Source organism: Diaporthe batatas (genome assembly GCF_019321695.1).
Source record: "Diaporthe batatas strain CRI 302-4 chromosome Unknown Contig00009, whole genome shotgun sequence".
Taxonomy (NCBI): Eukaryota; Fungi; Ascomycota; class Sordariomycetes; order Diaporthales; family Diaporthaceae; genus Diaporthe; species Diaporthe batatas.
Genome location: NW_025408556.1, coordinates 742,947 through 763,296, shown reverse-complemented (window position 1 = coordinate 763,296; position 20,350 = coordinate 742,947). Strand labels below are relative to the sequence as shown.

Here is a 20,350-nt window from a genome sequence, read left to right as displayed (position 1 = left end):
GACTGCAGGTGTGCTGATGCAAGTAATAACGGGGCTAATGAATGAGAATGTGCAATCGAATTCAAGTCATGTATCTGCAGAGTGATAAAATGATAGCAGCGTGCTCTGAGGTCGGGACGGATCGATTGATGTCTGTGCCACCATCTCATCTCAGGGTTAGGTGTTTGTGAGGCTGAGTGGTTTTGGGCCTAACAGAGCAAGATCCCGCACTGCAGCCTGCAGGTGCCTCTCGGGCCCCAGACAGGGGGGGGGGCCTGCCAAAGCTTAGCTCCTGCGATAATGCTCGAGCTCCATTGCGACATCGTCGTCATCTGGCCCGCCATTTCCTCTCGGCATTCCACCCGCGACTAATAAACCGCGCACCGCCAGCCCCCCGCAGCCAACCTCGAAAAGCCCAACCTCACCACCGCCTACCATGGAGCTCTAGGTGCGCTGCCCGAAGGTGCTGGAGAGATGGGAGCCGAGCTGGCCACGGCACAACGAACACACTCGCCATGGTATTACGATCCGCCTTGCTCCCGCGGGGAGGGCCCTCGACACTCTGCTGCTCGCGCGCCTACCACCAATACCAATTCCGCAGGCAGCTCCTGCCGCAGAGCCCAATTGCCTCTAGAATACGAGTCTTCTCATCGACAAGCTCTCTAGGAGAGTCTCCTAAGAGGCCAACCCTTACAGCCACCTCGACCTCCCACAATGCACCCACCAGCCCCTCTGCGAGACAGCCCGAGAAGCATGGCGGGGTCCAGCCCGCCAGGGCAGCCTCGACGTCGAAGCCACCCGCCGACCCGCTGGCACCGTTAGAAAAGACAGTCCAAGAACAACGGAAGGCAGACTGGGCCATCATAAAGGAGATGTCCCACTACCTCTGGCCGAAAGATAGTCTCGGGACGAAGCTGCGGGTCGGGCTGGCCGTGTCCCTGCTCGTGGGCGCCAAAGTTCTGAATGTACAGGTGCCATTCTATTTCAAGAGCATTGTCGATGCCATGAACATCGACGTCGCCTCCACCGGCGGCTCTGTCGTCACTGTTGCTGGCACCATGATTTTCGCATACGGCGCCACAAGGATAGGGGCCACCGTCTTCCAGGAGCTCCGGAACGCCGTCTTCGCCTCTGTTGCGCAGAAGGCCATCCGGAAGGTCGCATGCAATGTCTTCGACCACCTTCTGCGCCTGGACTTGAGCTTCCACCTGTCCAAGCAGACGGGTGGGTTGACGCGGGCCATCGACCGTGGAACAAAGGGCATCAGCTTCTTGCTGACCAGCATGGTCTTCCACGTCATACCCACGGCCCTGGAGATTACAATGGTCTGCGGCATCCTTACTTATCAGTATGGCGGTTCATTTGCTGCCATTACCGCCATCACAATGGCCACATACAGCGCCTTCACAATCTGGACAACCGCGTGGAGGACCAAGTTCCGAAGGCAGACCAATGCAGCCGACAACAAGGCATCGACAGTCGCCGTTGATTCACTCATCAACTACGAGGCTGTCAAGTACTTCAACAATGAGAAGTTCGAGATCGCACGCTACGACAAGGCGCTTCAACAGTACGAGAAGTCGTCGATCAAGGTCGCCACGTCACTCGCCTTCCTCAATTCGGGACAGAACATCATCTTCTCTACTGCCCTGACTACCATGATGTACCTCGGCGCCAATGGCATCGCCACGGGCAGCCTGACGGTGGGTGACCTGGTCATGATCAACCAGCTTGTGTTCCAGCTCTCGGTCCCACTCAACTTCCTGGGTTCAGTCTATCGTGAGCTGAGGCAGAGTCTCTTGGATATGGAGACACTGTTCAACCTCCAGAAGGTCAACGTCACTATTACCGAGTCACCCAACGCGCAGCCCCTGGCCTTGCCCAAGGGCGGCGAGATCCGTTTTGAGAATGTCACCTTCGGCTACCACGCGGACAGACCCATTCTCCGGAATCTGAACCTCGTCATCCCCGCCGGAAAGAAGGTCGCCATAGTTGGACCTTCTGGTTGTGGAAAGTCGACACTTCTAAGACTCCTGTTCCGGTACTATGACGCACAGGAAGGCCGCGTGCTCATCGATGATCAAGACATCCGCCATGTCCAGCTTGACAGCTTGCGCCGAGCCATCGGAGTCGTCCCGCAAGACACACCACTCTTCAACGACACAATCGAACACAACATCCGCTATGGCGACATCAATGCACCGGAGGAGCGCGTTGTCGCCGCTGCTAAGCGAGCCCGCATCCACGACACCATCGAGTCATTGAAGGACGGCTACAGCACCAAGGTCGGCGAGCGCGGTCTGATGATATCGGGTGGCGAAAAACAGCGTCTCGCAGTCTCAAGGCTGCTGCTCAAGGACCCGCCTCTGCTCTTCTTCGACGAGGCTACCAGTGCCCTCGACACGCACACGGAACAGGGCTTGATGCAGAACATCAACTCCATTCTGAAGGAGAAGAACCGAACCAGCGTATTCGTGGCACATAGGCTCAGGACGATTTACGATGCCGACTTGATCATTGTGTTGCAGGGTGGCACCGTCGTGGAGAGCGGTACGCATCGGGAGCTGGTGGACCAAGGTGGTGTTTACTCTGAGCTTTGGAGTGGTAAGTCCACCTTTGGATGTGAAGTTCAACAGGACCTCACTAACGATTCACAGCGCAAGAAACGTTGTTCCAGGAGAATGGTGAGGGAGCAGAGGAAGAGAAAGATGATTCCTCTTCGCGATAAGATCGCTGATGTCCCCAATGCCGAGAAGGGGCCGCCGCGGGAGCCGTGGGCAGCCCGTGGCCGGAGCCTGCTCGCATCAGCAGCAATAGAAATTGCAAATACAATACCCATGAATCAACTACGAACAAACGTTAGAGACGATCTGCTCATCTGTTCCCGGTACTTGGTTTTGCAGTACCAGCAGACTGGCGTTACTCTTTGTTACTGCGTCTCTACCCATGCAAGCACACATCCATCCCTAATTCCGCTCTGACAGTCCCAGAAATCATCGAGATTTACTTGGAGGAAGGAAATCTTCCCGACGCAAAGCGCCCACACACACACACTCCCACGTCGCAGCGCCCAGCCCCGCTAGCAATTCAAACAAGGCATCCTGCTCTTCGCTTATGCTGTTGGTGGATCTCGTTGATGCTGCGCCCTGTATCACTATCAGCATCGTCCACCGCTGCTTCCAATTGGCCCCCGTTTCATGGTGTGTCTTCTCCAATCTCTCCGGTTCGCCTCGCCTCTCACTCAGCATGCTTCGAGTTCTGAGTTCGGACTTGGTGAGGTCGTGGCGCCGATCCGCGTTGAATGAGCGGGAGACTCCGAGGAACTTGACGAGACTGAAAACGTGTTTTGGCGGACCCTCGAGCCGGCACCATACCTCTGATGCAGACTCCGCATCTCGTCGTCACTCAGGCTTCCGTCATCAGAAGGTGTATCGTAAGCTTTGGACGCTTTGGCGGCAACTTGACTAGCGCTGTACTCCAGGCGAGGATCATATAGCCCTTTTGGCGGATTCATTGCGCCATACTGCTCCCGGGTCCTGGCCTCACCACTCGCCGAGGATGACTCAGGTGAGCTCAAAGTAGCCTTGGCAAGACAAGGCGGAGCCTCACGCTCGTTCTCAAGCGAGGCAGCTATCGCGATTTTGGAAGCCAATGGGCAATTCTGGCTGTTCTCGACACTGCGGTCGAGAGAGTTGAGATCATCGTACCGTTGGCTAGAGAGAGTGAAGGGATCGACCCAAGAAGAGGGGTTCGCCGTGTCGTCCAGCAACTCCATAATCGTGCCACCGAGCCAGAACCGCATGAGGGTGCCCCCATCAACGCGCGAAATTTGGCTTTCAATAACATCTTCTGTAGTTCGTCCTTGGTCGGGCCGAAGTTCTCTGGACATTATTGCCAGTGTTGCGCCCTTCTGGAATGTGCCGTTTTCGAACATCGGGAGGAAGCCTGATTGCCACGCCCGGCAGGCGAGGAATGCAGGCGCGATAAGAGTCTCCACCTGTCCGAGAGTGGTGACGCTTGAAGATGTCGTATCGTCGTCCAACATCTGCAAGACATCCCGGTTGACGAGTTGAATCTCCGCCATAGGGAGGTAATCCTCGGGCACGCGCTGCTCCTGCTCCGCCGTTGCCAGCATCCTGTTAATGACAAATTCCACCTCTGACAGCCGCCCATGCACTTTCATACAGCGTAGTGCGGTGGGAATATTCATCTTTATTAGCTTTCCCTTCGACTGCCGAATCGTGTGTCCCGAATCAAACAGTGTTAGACTTTTCTTGATGTCGAGGACCATGTGCAATTTGATCACCATGTTTCTGGGACGCAAGGCGTGGGCCGATGTCAGGAAGATCACTGAGCTGCGGCGGTGCATACAGAGATCCAGTCGCACATCACGGTACAAGATGCGCATGGCACTGCCATAACCTGACCAGGAACCTAGGCTCAATAAGACTGGCACTGCAACCTTCCGAAGATACATGCTATGATCTGGATCCCCTACGATCAGTGTTGTATCAGGCCCATCTGGTAGAATAGCGCACGAGAGGATTCGCTGCTGTATGAGGTTCGGGAGGCGAGTCCACGGAAACACCTTAGATGCTCGTGTATCCATCGTCACAGCTGAAACAGAAGTTGGAGGAGGTATGACGTGAAAAGGCCTAGAAGGGTGAAAATGCAGCGACGGTAAAGAGCCGCCTCCCTCGGGTATAACAACGGGTGCTCCGGGTTGCATTTCGAGGCTGAGCAAGCTCTCAGTCTGGCCCGGATGCGAGCTACAAGTCGAAGCCGGGTGAGGAGACGGACGGTCCAGAAAAGAACGATTTGGAACATCTTCCTTCCGGTCACAGAGGGGCTAGAAATTTGAGAAAACGACGAGTGGTCGCGATGATAGCAAAAGCAACCATCAGGCTAGCGGCCACAGGGGTGCCGAGACGACGATGGCATCCTTCAAGCTCATCGTTGCCAATGGGTCTAACTCCAGTCTTATTTTTTTCTGGTCCAGATCTGACGTGGTCTACTCGACGCATGGGACTTTCGCAGTTTGGGGGCACCCGTCACCGGCCGGTGCTTACTGCTTTTCCATGCACGTCCTCACCGGTGGGCTCACGTCTGCAACCATCGGCTGGGCAGCACATTGACGAATTCCGCAAAGTCGAATCTTGCCGAATCCATATCAGACGTATCACAATGTTTCTGTTCTGCAACAGACGTGAAAGGGAACCGCAGCCGTCCTCCTGGTTGCACGACCGCGAGCTGGCGAGACAGGGCGTCTCCGGCCGCTGCCTGCAAGCCCCCCTGCCCACCCACCTGCAGGCGCATCGCACAACTGCAGCAGGAAGACATGGGGTAATGTGCAGGCCCTCTCGCGTGGAAGCATTGGGACTGAGCCGAGGTGCCGTGTAATGGCCCAGTTGGCCTTGGTTTCCTCAAGTAGGCGCGAAAAAAAGAAACCACGCTCCTCTTGGCTAATCGGTTTTTCGATGCGGCCATCGAGGCACAGGCGATCCGAGCCCGGCTGCCCGGCGCGGAAGTGCGATCCGTAATGCACGCAAGATGCGCAGGGACTTTCACCAACGCTGGCACAGACCAGGGGCTCCAAGTGGCTCATCCCGAATATATTGTTCGTGAAGCATTTTCAGCGCAAAAAGTATCCTGTTCAGCCGCTCAATAAACATATCTGAAGCCGGTCGTCCTCCTGTCCCCACTCTCCCCACTCCTGTCCTGGCCGCCACCTGCAAGCTCCCGCTCCTCCAATCGCTCGAGCTCCCTATTCTCTTTCACATGCACGAAGCGCAGCATGAGCGCCAGAAGCGCGACCATGAGACAGATGACAGTATTTGCTGTGCCTCCCGGTAGATATCGTGGGGCTGCCGAGGCCGGGTACATATACGAGCCATATATGCTAGCTGTATTGCCGATCATGTTTGCAATGGCGATCGAGATGGAGCGTTTTACAAGTGGCCGTGGGAACGAGTTGGCCACCCAGGAGACTATGATCTGGTCTGTTCATACACCATCGCTTGTCAGATCTTGTGTCACACTTCATCTATTGGAGTGGGGGCGGAACATCCCCGCATTCAACAAGATCATTGGACTTACATGCAGACACTGCACCCATTGGCATGAGGAACATGGCGAAGAAGAGGGCGCCAATGTTGGTTGTGCCTGTTGCAATGGCGTTCCCAACTGCTGCGACTATCATCAGGCACATGATGTGGATCGATCGGTCCTTTGTTCTGGATGACGTCCAAGTCACGAAGATAGAGACAAGGAACGTCGCAAACTTGGATGTTTGATCAGCAAGACGCACTATTCAACATGGCCCGAGGCAATTTTCTCTTACCCAGACGGGGGCCGTCAGCCAAAGAGTGTCGATCTTTCCATAGCCCAGCGTCCCAACGATGGACGGGAAGAAGTACTGGAAGGTCTGACTGAGGAGACTGACGTGCTGCAAAAGCACAAAAAGATACAGCCGGTAGTCCGCCAGGGCCAGTTTGAGACCTGCCATGGTAGACGTCGCATGCCGCTCATCCTCCTCGTTGATATCGGCAAGCAGGCGCCATGCTGCGAAGTGCTTTTCCTCGTCGCTGAGCCAGGGCGTAGTGGCTGGGTAATTTGGCAGAAAGAACCCGGCAAGGATGGCTATGCCGATTGTGATTGTCCCCTCCTGAACAAGGAAAAACAGTCAGTGCACTGTCACAGCTTGGGCGCAAAAGGGCGCTCACGATGATAAAAAGCCACCTCCAAGATGAAAGCCCCAGGTCTCCATCCAGGTTGCCCAGGATACCGGCCGCGAGGAGACCGCCGAACATGTTGGCGAGAGCGTTGCCCGAGTAAAACCACGCTATGCGCTGCACCAGCTCCGCCCGCGTATACCAAGAGCTCATGAGGAAGATGGCCCCGGGGAAGAAGGGCGCCTCGACAAACCCCAGGAAGAACCTGATGGCAACCAGCGCGCCGAACGAGTGCGCCGCAGCGTTGCACGTGCTCACCACACCCCACAGCACCATGGCCGTGCTCAGGTAGATCCGCGGCTGCAGCCGCGTGATGAGCATGTTTGACGGCAGCTGCATCAGCAGGTACCCGACGAAGAAGATGGACGTGGCCAGGTTGAAGTCCGTGCCCCTCATGCCCAGGTCCGCCTCGAGCGAGCCCTGGCGCGCCTGAGCGAGGTTGGAGCGGTCCAGGAAGTTGAGCAGGTACATGACGATCAGGAAGGGGAGCAGGTGCAGGTCGATCTTGCGCAGGAGCCTTGTCGTCCGGGCCTTGTGCTCCGCAGCGTCTTCGTTCTCAAAGTGCTCGACGTGGGCGGCGCGCGCGGTGTCGTGGGATGCCTTGCCTGGCCCCGGCGCCTCGAGCCCTTCTTTTTCTGGGAGTGGCTCCCCGGGCGGAGGAGTGGTGTTTTTGTCCATCTTCACTGGCGATATCGCGCTGATCTCGGTGACGGTATGATGATGGCGGCGACGGTGCTACTCGCCTTGACCTTGCTTGTCGGTTGAGGTGACACCAAGCCCGGCGCGAAGAAGCTTATATCCATCAAGCATCTGCCACATCGACCCCGAGGGATCACTGCAACACTGTCGGACGAGCTCTTGCCGAAGGGCACGGTCGCTCCCGGCCACCATACCTAGGTACCGACTGTTCACTGCTATCGCTGCTGCCACTGCTGGGGTTCATGGAGGGAAAAGGCAAAGCCCCCCGCACACACGTCTGCCCTATTCCCCACAAGGTGCCACAGGTCGAGGTGCCGGCTGTGCATCTCGGATTACTGCCTTGGGTAAAGATTCAATGTAGGCGTGGAGGACCCCAACTGTTCCCCGCGTAATGATTTGTGGGGGTGGAGACGAATGACAGCAAGCGATGGGGACGGTACCGGGGAAGAGCGGATATGGTTGCACGAAATCCTTGGAATGCGCAGTATCAGTCTCGGATCTGGCTAACTATGCCGTAACAATTCTTTGATCAGTGTGACGAATCGTCTGGTAAGACGTACGTTACGATGTTTACACAGCTTTGCTACCTTCCTCCAAGCCACAGCCCGCTTGGCAAGCCCACGTCCGAGACCGGCCTGGAGTAGATGCGTCTGGCTCTCTCAAGATGCCCTCACGAAGAATGGCTTCTGCTCCTTCACCTGGTCAACCGCACATTTCCTGCTCAGCTGGTCTCCAACCGCACACCTTAGTGCCTCTGCAGTCGCCGGGCTGTCCAGCACCAAGCCACTGTCACCGAGCCCGTTCTGCTTCCTCGCGGCCCTGACGGCCTCTCTTAGTGCAAAGAACACCGTTGAGCCCAGGAATAGAGGTGGCTCGCCCACCCCCTTGCTGCTCGCGATTGACCGCAGGTGCTTCCAGCTTATGGCGTTGCCCTCGCTGTCGTGCTTCAGCATGCTCACGTTGAACTCGCGGGGGATGTCGCCGAAGCCTGGGATCTTGTACGTCCCTGGGCCGGTGGTAGACAGACAGCCGGTCTTGGAGTTCCAGAGCGACTCTTCGAGCGTGAAGAGCCCTTGGCCTTGAACGAATGCTCCTTCGATCTGGCCGTAATCAAGCCCCGGGTTGATTGAATTTCCAACGTCCTGGCCGAAGTTAGTCTCACATCTTGACCAATCTTGTCGAGGAGGACAGACTTGCCATCATGATATCTGTTCTCAGCACGTGGTGATCACCGGTCAGGACATCGAGCTCCACTTCGGTGACTGCAACGCCCTGCGTCCAGTAGTAGTACATCGGTTTTGGATCGAGGTTCTCAAAATCGTTCCAGACGTAGCCGATCCTCGGCATTTCTGTGCGTCTGTCAGCGTGACACTCCTCTAATGTTGACAATGTGCGCGCATATACTTACTCCAGAACCCGGTTGCGATCAAGCTCACGCGGTCCCGATATGCCGCCATGGCAAGCTCCTTCATTGTTACATGCTCCCCCAGAGTGTCACGGTATGGCTTTAGTCTCTCCCGCAGCTTCTCGCAGGCAGCCTTCACAGCCATGCCGTTCAGGTCGCTTCCGGAGCTCGCCGCCGTGGGAGACGCGTTGGCGATGGAATACGTCGAGCTGTCGCTGGTGTATACGTCCCGAAGGGGCACCCCGAGCTCCGCCGACGCTACCTGACACATCTTCGTGTACAGCCCCTGCCCCATCTCCGTGCCGCCGTGGGAGAGCAGCACCGTGCCGTCCGTGTAGACCTGCACGACCGCGGAGGCTTGGTTGAGGTGCAGCGCCGTGGCGAACGAGAGCCCGAACTTGGTGGGGATCATTGCTATGCCCTTCTTTCTCCAGCGGTTCTTGGGGTCGCTGTTGTATGCGCCTATGGCCTTCTTGCGGGCGTCGAACTGGGCGTTGCGGCGGACCTGCTCTAGCATGGTCGGCACGTGCCAGTCCTCATTGATGTGCTGGAGGAAGGGGGTGCGCTGCCCTTCGACGTAGAGATTGCGGCGGCGGATCTCATCGACGGGAATGTCAAGTCCCTCGGCCACTGCAGTGATTATGTTCTCTGTGATGAACATGCCCTGCGGGCCACCAAACCCTCTGAATGCAGTATTGCTGTGGGTGTTGGTCTTGCAGACATGGCCGCGAACCCAGACATTCGGGATCTCATAGCAGTTGTCCACATGCGTGAGAGCCCGATCCATGACCGCCGTGGACATGTCCACGCTGAATCCAGCGTTGTTGTACAAGTCGGCCTCGAGCACCACCAGCCTCCCTTCGTTGGTGACGCCGACCCGCCACTTCGCCTTGAACGGGTGCCGCTGGCCCGATGTCGCCATGTCCTCCTCGCGGGTGAGCATGAGGCGCGCCGGACGGTTGTGCTTGGCGGCAGCGAGGGCGCAGTAACATGCGATAGGCACACTGCGCGACTCCTTGCCGCCAAAGCCTCCGCCCAGACGCTTGACCCGGGCGTTGATCTTGTGGTTGGGCACGGTGAGGATCTGGGACACGAACGTCTGTGTCTCCATGCTGTTGCAATGTCAAAAAAGTCGATTCAAAGAAAGAAGAGGACAGACGTGGACTTACGTGTTCTGTGTGCTTGACCAGACATCCATCTGCCCGTCTTCACTCTTCGGGATAGCAAGCGCAGCGTTTGTCTCCAGGTAGAACTGTTCCTGCCCGCCGAGCCTTGTGGTACCTTCAAACACCCTGTCACACGCAGCGAAAGGCCCGCTGAGGTCCTGTTTCAAAGCCGAGTCTCCCTTGCGCAGCTCCTTGCCGTATGGGAAGAAGCTACCTGCCGCAATCGCCTGGTCAATGGTGATCAGCGCGGGAAGGTCCTCATACTCGATCTTGACCTTTTTCGCGGCTACTCTGGCTCCTAATTGCGTATCAGCGAGAACCACGCCGATAACCTGGCCGTGACTGTCCACGGTGTCTACCGCAAAGAACGGCTCATCGTGTTTGAGGCTGCCCCACAAATTGAGGTCGGGCGATGAGAGGGTAGTGTGATCCATGTGGCCAACCACACCTGGCAATCCCAGCGCTGGAGACCAGTCAATTGAGACTATCCTGGCATGGGAGCGAGTTGAGAGGACCAGCCCGCAGAACAGTTCATCCGACTGGGGCGGGATGTCATCGACGTACTCAGCCTGACCAGTCGTCTGCGCGAGCGATGACAGATGTGGGACGGGCTTCCCCATCGTGGATGCGTTTCTCGTGCTGGCATCAGCTGCGAGGGCGGGCATGTCCCGCGTGCCTGAGGAAAGGCTGTGTTCGAGCTCAGAGATGTCCGCTGCTGATTCCACGGAGATGCCAAGACGGCCCATCGACTCGTGCCAGAATCGCAGGAAGAGTGAACAGGCCAGTGTGGTCCTGTATTGTGCCATCCCTCCCGGGACATCGAAGGGGAGCCATAATTCTTTCTGGAGAGAGTCCAGAGCCATATCGAGAGTGGAGGGTGCAGACCACACTAAACCTTTCAGTGAAGTCTGTGTGTCCGGTGCAAGTCTTGTGGTGGGTGCCATTCCTCCGTAAGCAAGGGTTGCATCTTCCACAGCCCCGGTAGCATCAAGACGCACACGAAAGCATGCAGTCACGATCGCAATATCGTCCTCCTTGCGTTTTGATTGCTTGTAAGCCTTGATGACTTCCTTTCCATCGCTGTGAAGAGGCGGCAAAGGGATCCGGACTGCTGTGAGAACCCCGTCCTGCATGTCCGTAGTCAAGGTCGTGCGTCGATATCCTTTCACGAAATCTGATAGTAGCACCTGCTCTTCAGAGATAGCCCCAGTACCCTCTACTAGCCTTCCAATGGTGACCTTGGCCCTGGAGGCCATCAGCACGGGGAGGGCATCGGAGATCGGACTCGCAGTGGCGATGTTGCCTGCCAGTGTCGCAACATTCCTGATCTGTCTGCCGCCGAAATATCGAAGCTGTTTGCGCAATGCCTCAAAGACTTGGCCTCTCTCTCCAAGACGTGCTCTAGCCTCCTTGCATATTTGTTCGACATCTGTCAATGGCACGTTGGCAGGCAGCACAACCTCATTCAAATTCTGCCACTCTTCGTCTGTAGCATCGGCCAGCACCGACGTTGGTGTCCTGAGCTCGCCTATGTCTCCGACGTATACCATGACAGGCCATTCGGCGCTCTTGAATCGTTGCTCGATCGCCACCTCGCTGGCGCCGCTCACAATCTTTGCAAGCGGGTAGATAGACTTGATCTCCATCAGCTGCGCGAGCGTTGTCGGCCTGAACCAGAGCATTGAGCTATCTCCGTAACATATGGGCTTCCGTTCGTGCTTCCATAGCGAGGGTGGGTATATCAGTTCTGTTCCAGGCTCATATGGCTGGAAGTCATAGTGGTTTGGCTTCGTGGTCAGCGTGCCGCCAAGCTCCAGGACCGGGTTCGATTTCAGAACCCCCTGGCTCGATATTGAGGTCCCGGGGGATGGTGCGCTCTCGCCTGTTGATCCGCCCTCGGAAGAGTGGCTGTTGGCATTTTCAACACTCTCGGAAGACGATGGTCTGTCTTGCATGGCACTGCTGCCGCATGACGCCCCTTTGTTATCTCTGCAGCAGCCGCCCGGTCGACCACAGGAGGGTAATGATCCTGACACTTGGCTGACTGCGAGTGGGGTCATGTCTTCTTCTGTGCCATCCTTGCCGTCCTCCACTTTGCTGTCGGCAATCTTCCCTTTGAGATCCTCGGTGACAAATGTCTTTGCCGCCTCCAATATCGTCTTGTAACCCGTGCACCTGCACAGATTCCCATCCAATGCACCGTCCAGCTCCACATCTCTCGCAGTCAACCGGAACACGCTCTCTTCCGGGTCCCAGGCATTTCTCACCAAGGCATATAGGCTCATGACAATGCCCGGGGTACAGAAGCCACATTGGCTTCCGTGCATCTTGGCCATCCTCTCTTGAAGGGGATGCGGGCTGGCGACGGAGCCAATTCCTTCAACTGTGATAATGTGTTTTCCTTCGCAGCCCAACAGCGGGAACAGGCATGCATTGATTGAAATGTGCTTGATACGTCTTGCTGGAGACTGCTCCCCAACTTGCATTACCACCGTACAGGCGCCGCATCCTCCCTCCCCGCAACCCAACTTGGTCCCCCGGAGCCCAGGACGGGACCGCAGATAGTCCAATAACGTCCATTGTGGGTTCGGATTGGCAAGGACTGTGCGTCGTCCATTCAGAAAGAATACTATCTCGGATGTGTTGTAGAGCGAGCTGATGAGAGGCCCGAGCTTTTGTGCATCGTGGGAAACCATTGTTGCTGATGCCGCGACGCTCTGCGGCGGTGCTGTGTGAGGGATAGGAAGCGTCATACTGGATTGGCAGGAAATGATTACGGATAGTTGAAGTCACTGTTGAACTTCAAGACGACGCTTCGCTCTGAGCACGTTGTGAAACTCGGGTTATGGTAGACGTTTCCCCACCCCTGAAGGATTGCCTCTCCATCCCGTTGCAGTGCCGGATGCAATGGGGATTTGATAGGCAGCTTCATCCCCCTCACCTTTCCCGTGAAGCCCATGTTTCATTGGGGTTAGTATCTCAGTGTGTACCACCGCGTGGCCCCGTGTCGACCACATCTGTCAGCCCCCATCCTTGGCCCGAGCCCCTGGGCGGCTTGCCGCAGCTTATCGTGACTGGCGCTCAACCCCCTCCCCCTCCCCATCCCCATTACCTGCCACTAGTAGTCCTTCCCCATTCTTGAATGTGCTTTCTTCGGGCTTAGGTAAGCCATGGAAACACAACTTGTGGATTTCATTACATGTAAGCGATGTGACCTCCTTTATAAACATTAGTATATCTCCTTAAAGAGGCCTATTTTTATAATTAGATTAAGATACTTAAGTAGGTACTGATCTATAGAGATTTCTTATTAAGATAATATAGTAAGTTTATTCTAATGATCCGCTTTCGCGATAGGCTTACCAAGCCTCTATTTAACATTCAAAATTCAAAACCAGGCCCCACTTCTCGTCCAATTGGCTTTTGTCGAAGTATCGCGTACACAAATATGCCCAATGTCCGGTACCCGTTGCCAGCCGCCGACAGCCACGAACATACTCGCGTATGTGCTCATTCACTACTTCATCATCAGTCCAGGGCAGACGAGCCACTGCATCCTCGCACGCTGCGTAGTGCTTCCTGATCAGACTGATGATTCTGGACACAGCCTCGTGCACAGATGCATTCTCGGCGTTCATGATCAGGAGTACCATGTTCTCCAACTGCCCGACGCGCTGTACACTGGTTAATAGACTGCCTGTGACGGTAGGTAGATACGCCATGGATGGCGCAAAATACAGACTTACAAACTCCTTTTGCACGCTCAATATTTCGTTGATAAGGATGGCTAATTTCGTACACTCCATCACAATAGTCTCGATAGCCTCATGATACCTGATGGAATCAGGCAACTCAAAGTCCATGGCGTACTCGTTGTGGGTAATCGAGGGAATGACGCCGACGTCCGCGCTGCGGATATCGAAATGGTACCAAGGGTCGGGTAGGTGTTCATCTTGCCTCACCGCCTGTTGGCGGGCCACGCCCTCGACGTAGTCGTGGAGTTCCCTTCGCATCCTCTCAATGGACATCGGCCCCATTTCTGGCCGCATCGCGCCTAGAACTTCGTACAAAACCTCCACCGTGCCTGGAGAGTTGGGCGGTGGGACAAAGAAGGCTTGCGCAGCGTCTGGGTGAAGACAGTCGTCGACACATTGGAGTGTCAGATCACAGATTCGGCGTGTCCCGGCTGTGTCAGTGGTGAGCTCGCCACCTGTATCGATCTCATCGTCGAACCAAAATATCTAGATATCCTCGATTAACTTATGTTCTTTGCTTGAGAAGAAAATAGGTCAATTAGTCTTCTTATGACCTACCCAGTACTGATACTTGGTCAATGCCAACAGCTTCTCCTTTTTGCAGCTCGAGTAAAACACACTTGCCAGGATGGCGTAGTTACTCTTCATGCGATGTTTCCTCTTCTTTGCTTCGGCAACATTAACACTGCTCGCTGTGTTAGTAATGAATCATGTTATCCAAACACTGCAAGGCAGGTCAATAATCGAAGGTGAATCAAAACGCCTATGGCTTACGTCTTCAACCACTCGTCAATCTCTACATTGACTTCATCCAGGATCTCCTGTGAGTGTATATCTTTTGGCCATGCCGGCATCAAGCTCATGAGATTTACTACATGGACTTGTCGGCCCACACATTTACGAACGAGTCTGTCGCGTTCGTACTCTCGTTGCCCCAAGAGTTTTGAGGGAGTGGGTTTGACGGTGGCCGCCCGTGACTGTGTCCCAAGTGACGTTGGAGTACCCTGACGCGAGGTGGCCACCGGGCTGCTGCCCGGTGACCACTGCGATGTATTGAGCGTGATAGTTTCTAGAACCATAGTCTGTCGGCGAGATGGCAGCTACTGTCTAACGACATATAGTGTGGTGAGAAGTAGAGGAAAGGAGGGATGACGTATGTGACGGTAGTAGATGAGGTTTATTGGAAGCTCCGTAAGGCCTTTTAACTAGAGCTTGTGGCCTCCAAGGGGCTGAACACTCGGAACTACATTCACTGAATCTTTTCAACAGCTTGTCTCGATTGGCTCGGCAGTGCCGATACCTTCGGCCTGGGACAATCTCCTTCACAGCATCCACAGGTCGGCAAAAGTCTGCTCACCGGGCGACTCGTCTCACATACTTCACACTCATATGATCTATAATTAAATTCAGAGACACATATATCTATCACGAGTCCGATTCCGTCGGCATGACGGACTTTTGTCAGCGCGTGAGAACCCACTCATTACGGGGCTCGTTTTAATAAGTGCTTTGATATGGGGTCCGACGCAAGTGTACTCCCGTATTCTTCACAACCTCCACATATTAACATCCGTCGGTAGGTATCCATCAGGGAAAACGGTTGTGGCCTGAAATAGCTCATGTATCATTGAAGTCATCATGGATCCCTTTGCAGCCGCCGCGGTATGACTTGGGATGTCTTCGCTATCAAGAGGCGCGATGTCGCATTTCATGTCCACTCAACAAGGGAAGGCACTGCAGGTGGTCGCCGGAAAAGCCGCGGCTTCGGTTTGGGCAACCCAGCGTATGGTTGGCCTTAAGGAATGGGTTGGGTGAACGCGCCTCCGTACGTCCGACAGGAGGGCCACTTTTAACCCACTTTATTACATGATGGATAACATGAATCTCTGTGGGGAAATAGGGCTTAGGTAGTGAGGCTGAGTGATTCTGTCTCCGGTGGCGCGTACCCGAGAGGCCTTGAGTCAGGTGACGCCCACGGCTCGAGGTGATCTGCAGTCTTCCACTACAACGGTAAAGCCGGCCAAGCGTGGGGTGAGCCCACTTCATTGCGCGATGCCTCGTGATGTTTTGCCGAAGTGGGCAACTACGCTGTCTGGAAAAGCTCAAAACAAAATATGATGACTCGTAGACGAGAGCTTTAGGTAATGCGCGGAGGTTTGTCAGCACTTTCGTGGACTGCTCGGGGCATATACTAGGCCGTCAAAAGTCCAGTCATACTTACAAGCTTAAAGCCTTAAATATTAAATAATACCTTAAGATCTAACCTTATATAATTTAAATAATAGTATATAAATTATTTAGATTTACTAAAGTATTAAAAAACTTTTATTAAATAAAATAAAATAATTTATATTATTATATAATATATAAAACTTAATTTAAGAATCTATATTAAAAGTTTTATTATTATTATTTACTATTAAGTTTTTAACTTAATATGTTCTATTTATTTATTTTTTAAATTAAAAATTAAAAGGTAGCCTTTTAAAAACAATAGTTGTAGTGGGTCGATGCGACTAGACTTGCCCACTGTAGATTGAGGGCTGAAGCTCGTTTTCATGGTACCATACCCGCTCGTGGCATTATATGGCCCCAATTGCTGTTTCAACAGATATCTAGGACAAGGATTGTCTGGTTTGAGGCGTGCTAGCGAGACCTACTCATGTGTACTGTATTTGCCGGCCCTTCCGCACTCGCAATGTCGTCTGTTTCCCTAGGTACCTCTTTTCGTTTCACCTCAAGCATGAAGAGCCTTCTCACAACTCATGGCCAAGTAAATTACATATAAGGCGGCACCACGTAGCATCTTGAGACCTTTAATGCCAATTTCTCGCCGTTGTAGCATTTCTACTGGTATTCTTCTTGTATTCACAATGAATGGCCTGGTCTTACCCAATGGAGAATCCCTCCCAACAACAGTGGACGGAGTAACCTCTGCTTGGTGCTCCAAAATTCTCAACGCGCCAGTGGAAAAGTCGACTATTATCAGCGTTCGTCATGGCTCATCCTCCACACTGGTCGTCAATCTGGAATATGCCCCTGCCGCCAATAAGACAAGTCTCCCTCAGCGTATTTTCTTTAAGGGAGGCTTCAATCCAGAACTTATTGCCATCGCACCATCCCTCTTGGATACATACCGTCGCGAGGCTGAATTCTATCACTACATCTCGCCAAAATTGATATCATCTGGCATGAACCTCCCGAAGACATGGTACTCGGGAATTGACAGTTCAAGCGGGCAAGGAATTGTCGTCCTTGAGGACCTGACAACACAGGGTTGCTCATTTGGCACGCCTAGTGAGCCCTGGCCCGTGGACCGAGTCATACGCGGTGTCGAGCAGCTTGCTATTTTGCATGCTAAGACTTGGAACTGTACCCAGGATCCAGAATACAAGTGGATGAACACCAACAACGGAGGCTTACGCGGTATCATCCTCGAGTTGACAAAACCTGGACCTTTCAACGCCGTAGTGGCCAAAAACCTCGAGATTCTCGGCCCCGATTTCGATAAAACAATCCTGCTGGATAGCAGCCGCATCGTCACTGCTTTCGAGAAATTATGGGAGTCTGATACATCGGGAGAGCTTGACTGTTTCATACACGGGGACCCTCATATCGACAACACGTATATGACAGCTTCTGGCGAGCCGGGCTTCCTCGACTGGCAGGCTGCTTCTACCGGCAACTGCTTCCACGATGTGTCTTATTTCGTCACAAGCGCTCTGGCCGTGGAAGACAGGAGAGCTAGTGAGGAACGAATTGTTAGGCGCTATCTGGAAACGCTGAAAAGTCTCGGGGCGCGGCAAATTGATTGGGCTACAGGCTGGCAAGAATACAAGAAGCACTTGTTTCACGGGTATGTTCTAGCGCTGACCCAGCCCGGTATGCAGTCCCAAGAGAATATTTGGGATTTGGTAGGGCGTTTCATCCCTGCGATTGTGGACCATTCTGTAATTGAGCTTTTAGAACAGTTATAGACCCTTAGGCCTCAACTGGTAAAATAGGAATGGATATTTATAAGGTAAAAAATAAATAGTATATAGTAATATATATCTTAACTATAGTAACCTTAACTTAAGAATTTATTACTTATTCTTTTATTATTATTAAAGTTATATTTTTTTATATTTTAATATTTTTATAAATATATTTAATAAAATTAAAATAATAAATTATAAAAAAATAAATCTAATATTTTATAAAGTAAATTTATTAAAATAATTAATTAAAAGGATTAGTATAATAAGTTAATAAGAGGGGTTAATAAAAGTAATTAATAGGGGATTAATAGACTAATAAGTAATAGTTTTAAAAGTGCCTAATTAGTGTAGTATATTTAGTTAGGTATCTAGGGAAGGGTGAATGTGGTTTCACATCTATTCCATATACATCCAAGGATACATATAGCGCCTTCATATGGTGGTAAGCACTTAAGACCCAGCGCTTGGAAAGAACACGGTGTCGATAATGATAGTTATAATATGATAGGTGGTCAGGGTGAATAGAGGGCTTTATTTAGCTGGTGGTACTAATTGCCTTATAATATCTAATTTTCACCTTGTAAATATCTGGTCTCTAAAGATGAGCTGTATGAACTCACTTCATCACGCCCTGTCATATGCGTGCTACATCATCCCGACCTATTGCGAAAGCTAGAGTGACACCGAATGCAGTAGAAAGATACCCGTGGTATGAAAAGTATTGCAATCATTTCTGAAGTACCCTAGGGTAGCCCGCAACCATGGCCCGGAATGCGCGGTCCCCTCAACTAGTGCTACAAAATTGAGCTCCTTTTGTACCGCACACGTCAACTTACGCTGTTTGGTAGATTAATTGAGGCGCTCGAAATCTAAAAAGATGATTGCACAGACTCTTGCAGAAATTTTGGCCCAATTCTCGCTACCTAAGTATGTCTAGTAGTGCGGTGCTCTTCTCTGCCTCCGTAACCCATCCCGGAGTCTCCCTCTGGATTGCGCACCAACTTCCAATCGAAGTCCAGTCGCCAACCAATGACTCCCAGTCCCTAGACAGATTCTTTAGAAGATTCATCCTTGGCTGGCTGAGGCGGCTTTGTAGGTTCCCACCAAAAGACCGGATAACGCTTTTGCACGTTCATGATCATAATCCCAACAAACACCATCAAGGTGGACGAGAGGAGTACGACAGGGAGAAAGTACCACGACAGTTTATAAACTTTTGGGTCGATAATGGGTATCAGTGCCGTCGCCCCGGCAGGAGGGTGTGTTGTCTTGGTTGCCATCATACAAACGATGGCGATAGAGCTCGCCAATGAGGCAGCCAACCAGCTGAGGCTGCTTTCGATGCCGTCGTCGTTCTCATTGGCGTGACCGCCCGCTCGGAAGATGGTGAGGATTATGAGGCCAACCAGCGCGCTTATGAAATGCCCACCGATAACAGCCCGTGGTTGTGCTAATGGTACTTCAGGTACTCCGTAGATGAGCACAGCGGAGGCTCCCTACACAACAATTTTATTTTTAGCCGTCGCATATTTACCGCAGCTTTCGCCGCAATTTGGTCAAATTCAGCAAATCAAGAAACCATATCTCCCAGGAAAAGACAAGGTTGGACGCATAACGCACGGGTGAGACCTACGTATGAAGCAACTAGTTGCGGTACGCCACGATCTATGAAATATGAAGCATGACCAAACACAGCCTGCAAGACTGAAAGACCACAAAATGCGCCGACAAAAGCCCAGAGGAGCGAATTCCAAAAAGGTGTTTGGGGCGGGGGTTGACTTCGCGCACCAAACCAATGACTTAGTGCTGGTGGGAGATTTGACGGGAGGTCGACCATATCGTTTGCGTTAGTACGAACGGTCTGTCACGGGGGTCCCTGGTAACGGCGTTCCAGAACGGGAAGTTAGCTGCTCTCGTGCTATAAGCCCAAATAACCATGTTCTCAGGAACACGTCGGCATGAAGGAGCGGGCACCCCACAGTCTTATAGGGCGCGTGCTGACCCAGGCTGCCAGGATCTTTACGGAGACACGGGTTTCGATTACGTGAAGAATTCACTAGCCTGGGCACGTCTGAAAAAATACTTGGAAGCAATTGGTCTACCAAAATGTTAGGCGTAGATCACGGGTTAACCTCCTAGAACGCCACGGATGTGGCGAGACATGTCAGATGAAGGAATTTTTCTGGATGATAGCGGTAAATGAGACAGGTTGTTATTTACTGTCTGTACCTTGTTAGGTAGACACTGGTTACCGAAATGGTCGACCGTGCTCTCTCTGATTGGGTTTCCCAGGACCCGTAGATCTGGCTGGGACTACCCCAGCCTTGGCTAGTGAATGCCGAACTCTCCGCATTCCCGACACTAGCCTCCATGGTGTCTCCAACGGTAGGCTTTAAACCTGCAGGGTGTACAAATACGGAGACCACCAAAGCACTGTGGCGGCGCATTCCGGAGCCTTACTAGCATCAGACTGCATACAAGGGAAAGGGCCTGCCACTTCCCACTATATGCCAATGGCTCCTCCTGCGATAGCATCACGAAAGTGACAAAACGTCTCGCGGCTAATCTAAGCCAATTCGGGTCATCCTGCGAGCCAAGTGACGGCCTGTCTACTAGCTGAATGGGAACGTTTTAA

General features: G+C 53.1%; 6 protein-coding genes across 6 annotated transcripts; 2 read left to right on the top strand and 4 right to left on the bottom strand.

Annotated features, from left to right (window-relative positions):
* Positions 1–295: 295 nt before the first annotated feature.
* On the top strand, positions 296–4,929 carry KVR01_008056 (uncharacterized protein). Its single transcript, XM_044791758.1, has 2 exons — positions 296–2,583; positions 2,637–4,929. Exons 1-2 carry the CDS (start codon positions 495–497, stop codon positions 2,705–2,707), a joined length of 2,160 nt encoding a protein of 719 aa, XP_044643034.1. The 5' UTR covers positions 296–494; the 3' UTR covers positions 2,708–4,929.
* On the bottom strand, positions 3,221–4,288 carry KVR01_007963 (uncharacterized protein; the record flags this gene model as incomplete). The annotated part of the gene is made up of 1 exon (XM_044792645.1): positions 3,221–4,288. One exon carries the CDS (start codon positions 4,286–4,288, stop codon positions 3,221–3,223), a length of 1,068 nt encoding a protein of 355 aa, XP_044642941.1.
* A 711-nt stretch (positions 4,930–5,640) lies between the features above and the next one.
* Positions 5,641–12,316, bottom strand: KVR01_007920 (uncharacterized protein; the record flags this gene model as incomplete). The annotated part of the gene is made up of 10 exons (XM_044792710.1): positions 5,641–5,978; positions 6,076–6,285; positions 6,364–6,643; positions 6,834–7,445; positions 8,084–8,551; positions 8,631–8,758; positions 8,818–9,926; positions 9,984–10,869; positions 10,981–11,862; positions 12,181–12,316. 10 exons carry the CDS (start codon positions 12,314–12,316, stop codon positions 5,641–5,643), a joined length of 5,049 nt encoding a protein of 1,682 aa, XP_044642898.1.
* A 1,045-nt stretch (positions 12,317–13,361) lies between these two features.
* On the bottom strand, positions 13,362–14,814 carry KVR01_008072 (uncharacterized protein; the record flags this gene model as incomplete). The annotated part of the gene is made up of 5 exons (XM_044782699.1): positions 13,362–13,384; positions 13,471–13,673; positions 13,719–14,221; positions 14,294–14,420; positions 14,510–14,814. 5 exons carry the CDS (start codon positions 14,812–14,814, stop codon positions 13,362–13,364), a joined length of 1,161 nt encoding a protein of 386 aa, XP_044643050.1.
* Positions 14,815–16,608: 1,794 nt separating this feature from the next.
* KVR01_007997 (uncharacterized protein) lies at positions 16,609–17,712 on the top strand (the record flags this gene model as incomplete). The annotated part of the gene is made up of 1 exon (XM_044781962.1): positions 16,609–17,712. One exon carries the CDS (start codon positions 16,609–16,611, stop codon positions 17,710–17,712), a length of 1,104 nt encoding a protein of 367 aa, XP_044642975.1.
* A 910-nt stretch (positions 17,713–18,622) lies between these two features.
* Positions 18,623–19,640, bottom strand: KVR01_007846 (uncharacterized protein). Its single transcript, XM_044786340.1, has 2 exons — positions 19,349–19,640; positions 18,623–19,211 (listed from the first exon to the last, which is right to left on the bottom strand). Exons 1-2 carry the CDS (start codon positions 19,550–19,552, stop codon positions 18,759–18,761), a joined length of 657 nt encoding a protein of 218 aa, XP_044642824.1. The 5' UTR covers positions 19,553–19,640; the 3' UTR covers positions 18,623–18,758.
* Positions 19,641–20,350: the final 710 nt, after the last annotated feature.

Coding starts and splice junctions, on each gene's coding strand:
- KVR01_008056 (XM_044791758.1), top strand. CDS start 495: ATGGTATTACGATCCGCCTTGCTCCCGCGGGGAGGGCCCTCGACACTC. Junction 2,584..2,636: donor TTACTCTGAGCTTTGGAGTG/GTAAGTCCACCT, acceptor AACGATTCACAG/CGCAAGAAACGTTGTTCCAG.
- KVR01_007846 (XM_044786340.1), bottom strand. CDS start 19,552: ATGGTCGACCTCCCGTCAAATCTCCCACCAGCACTAAGTCATTGGTTT. Junction 19,212..19,348: donor CGCAACTAGTTGCTTCATAC/GTAGGTCTCACC, acceptor ATTGTTGTGTAG/GGAGCCTCCGCTGTGCTCAT.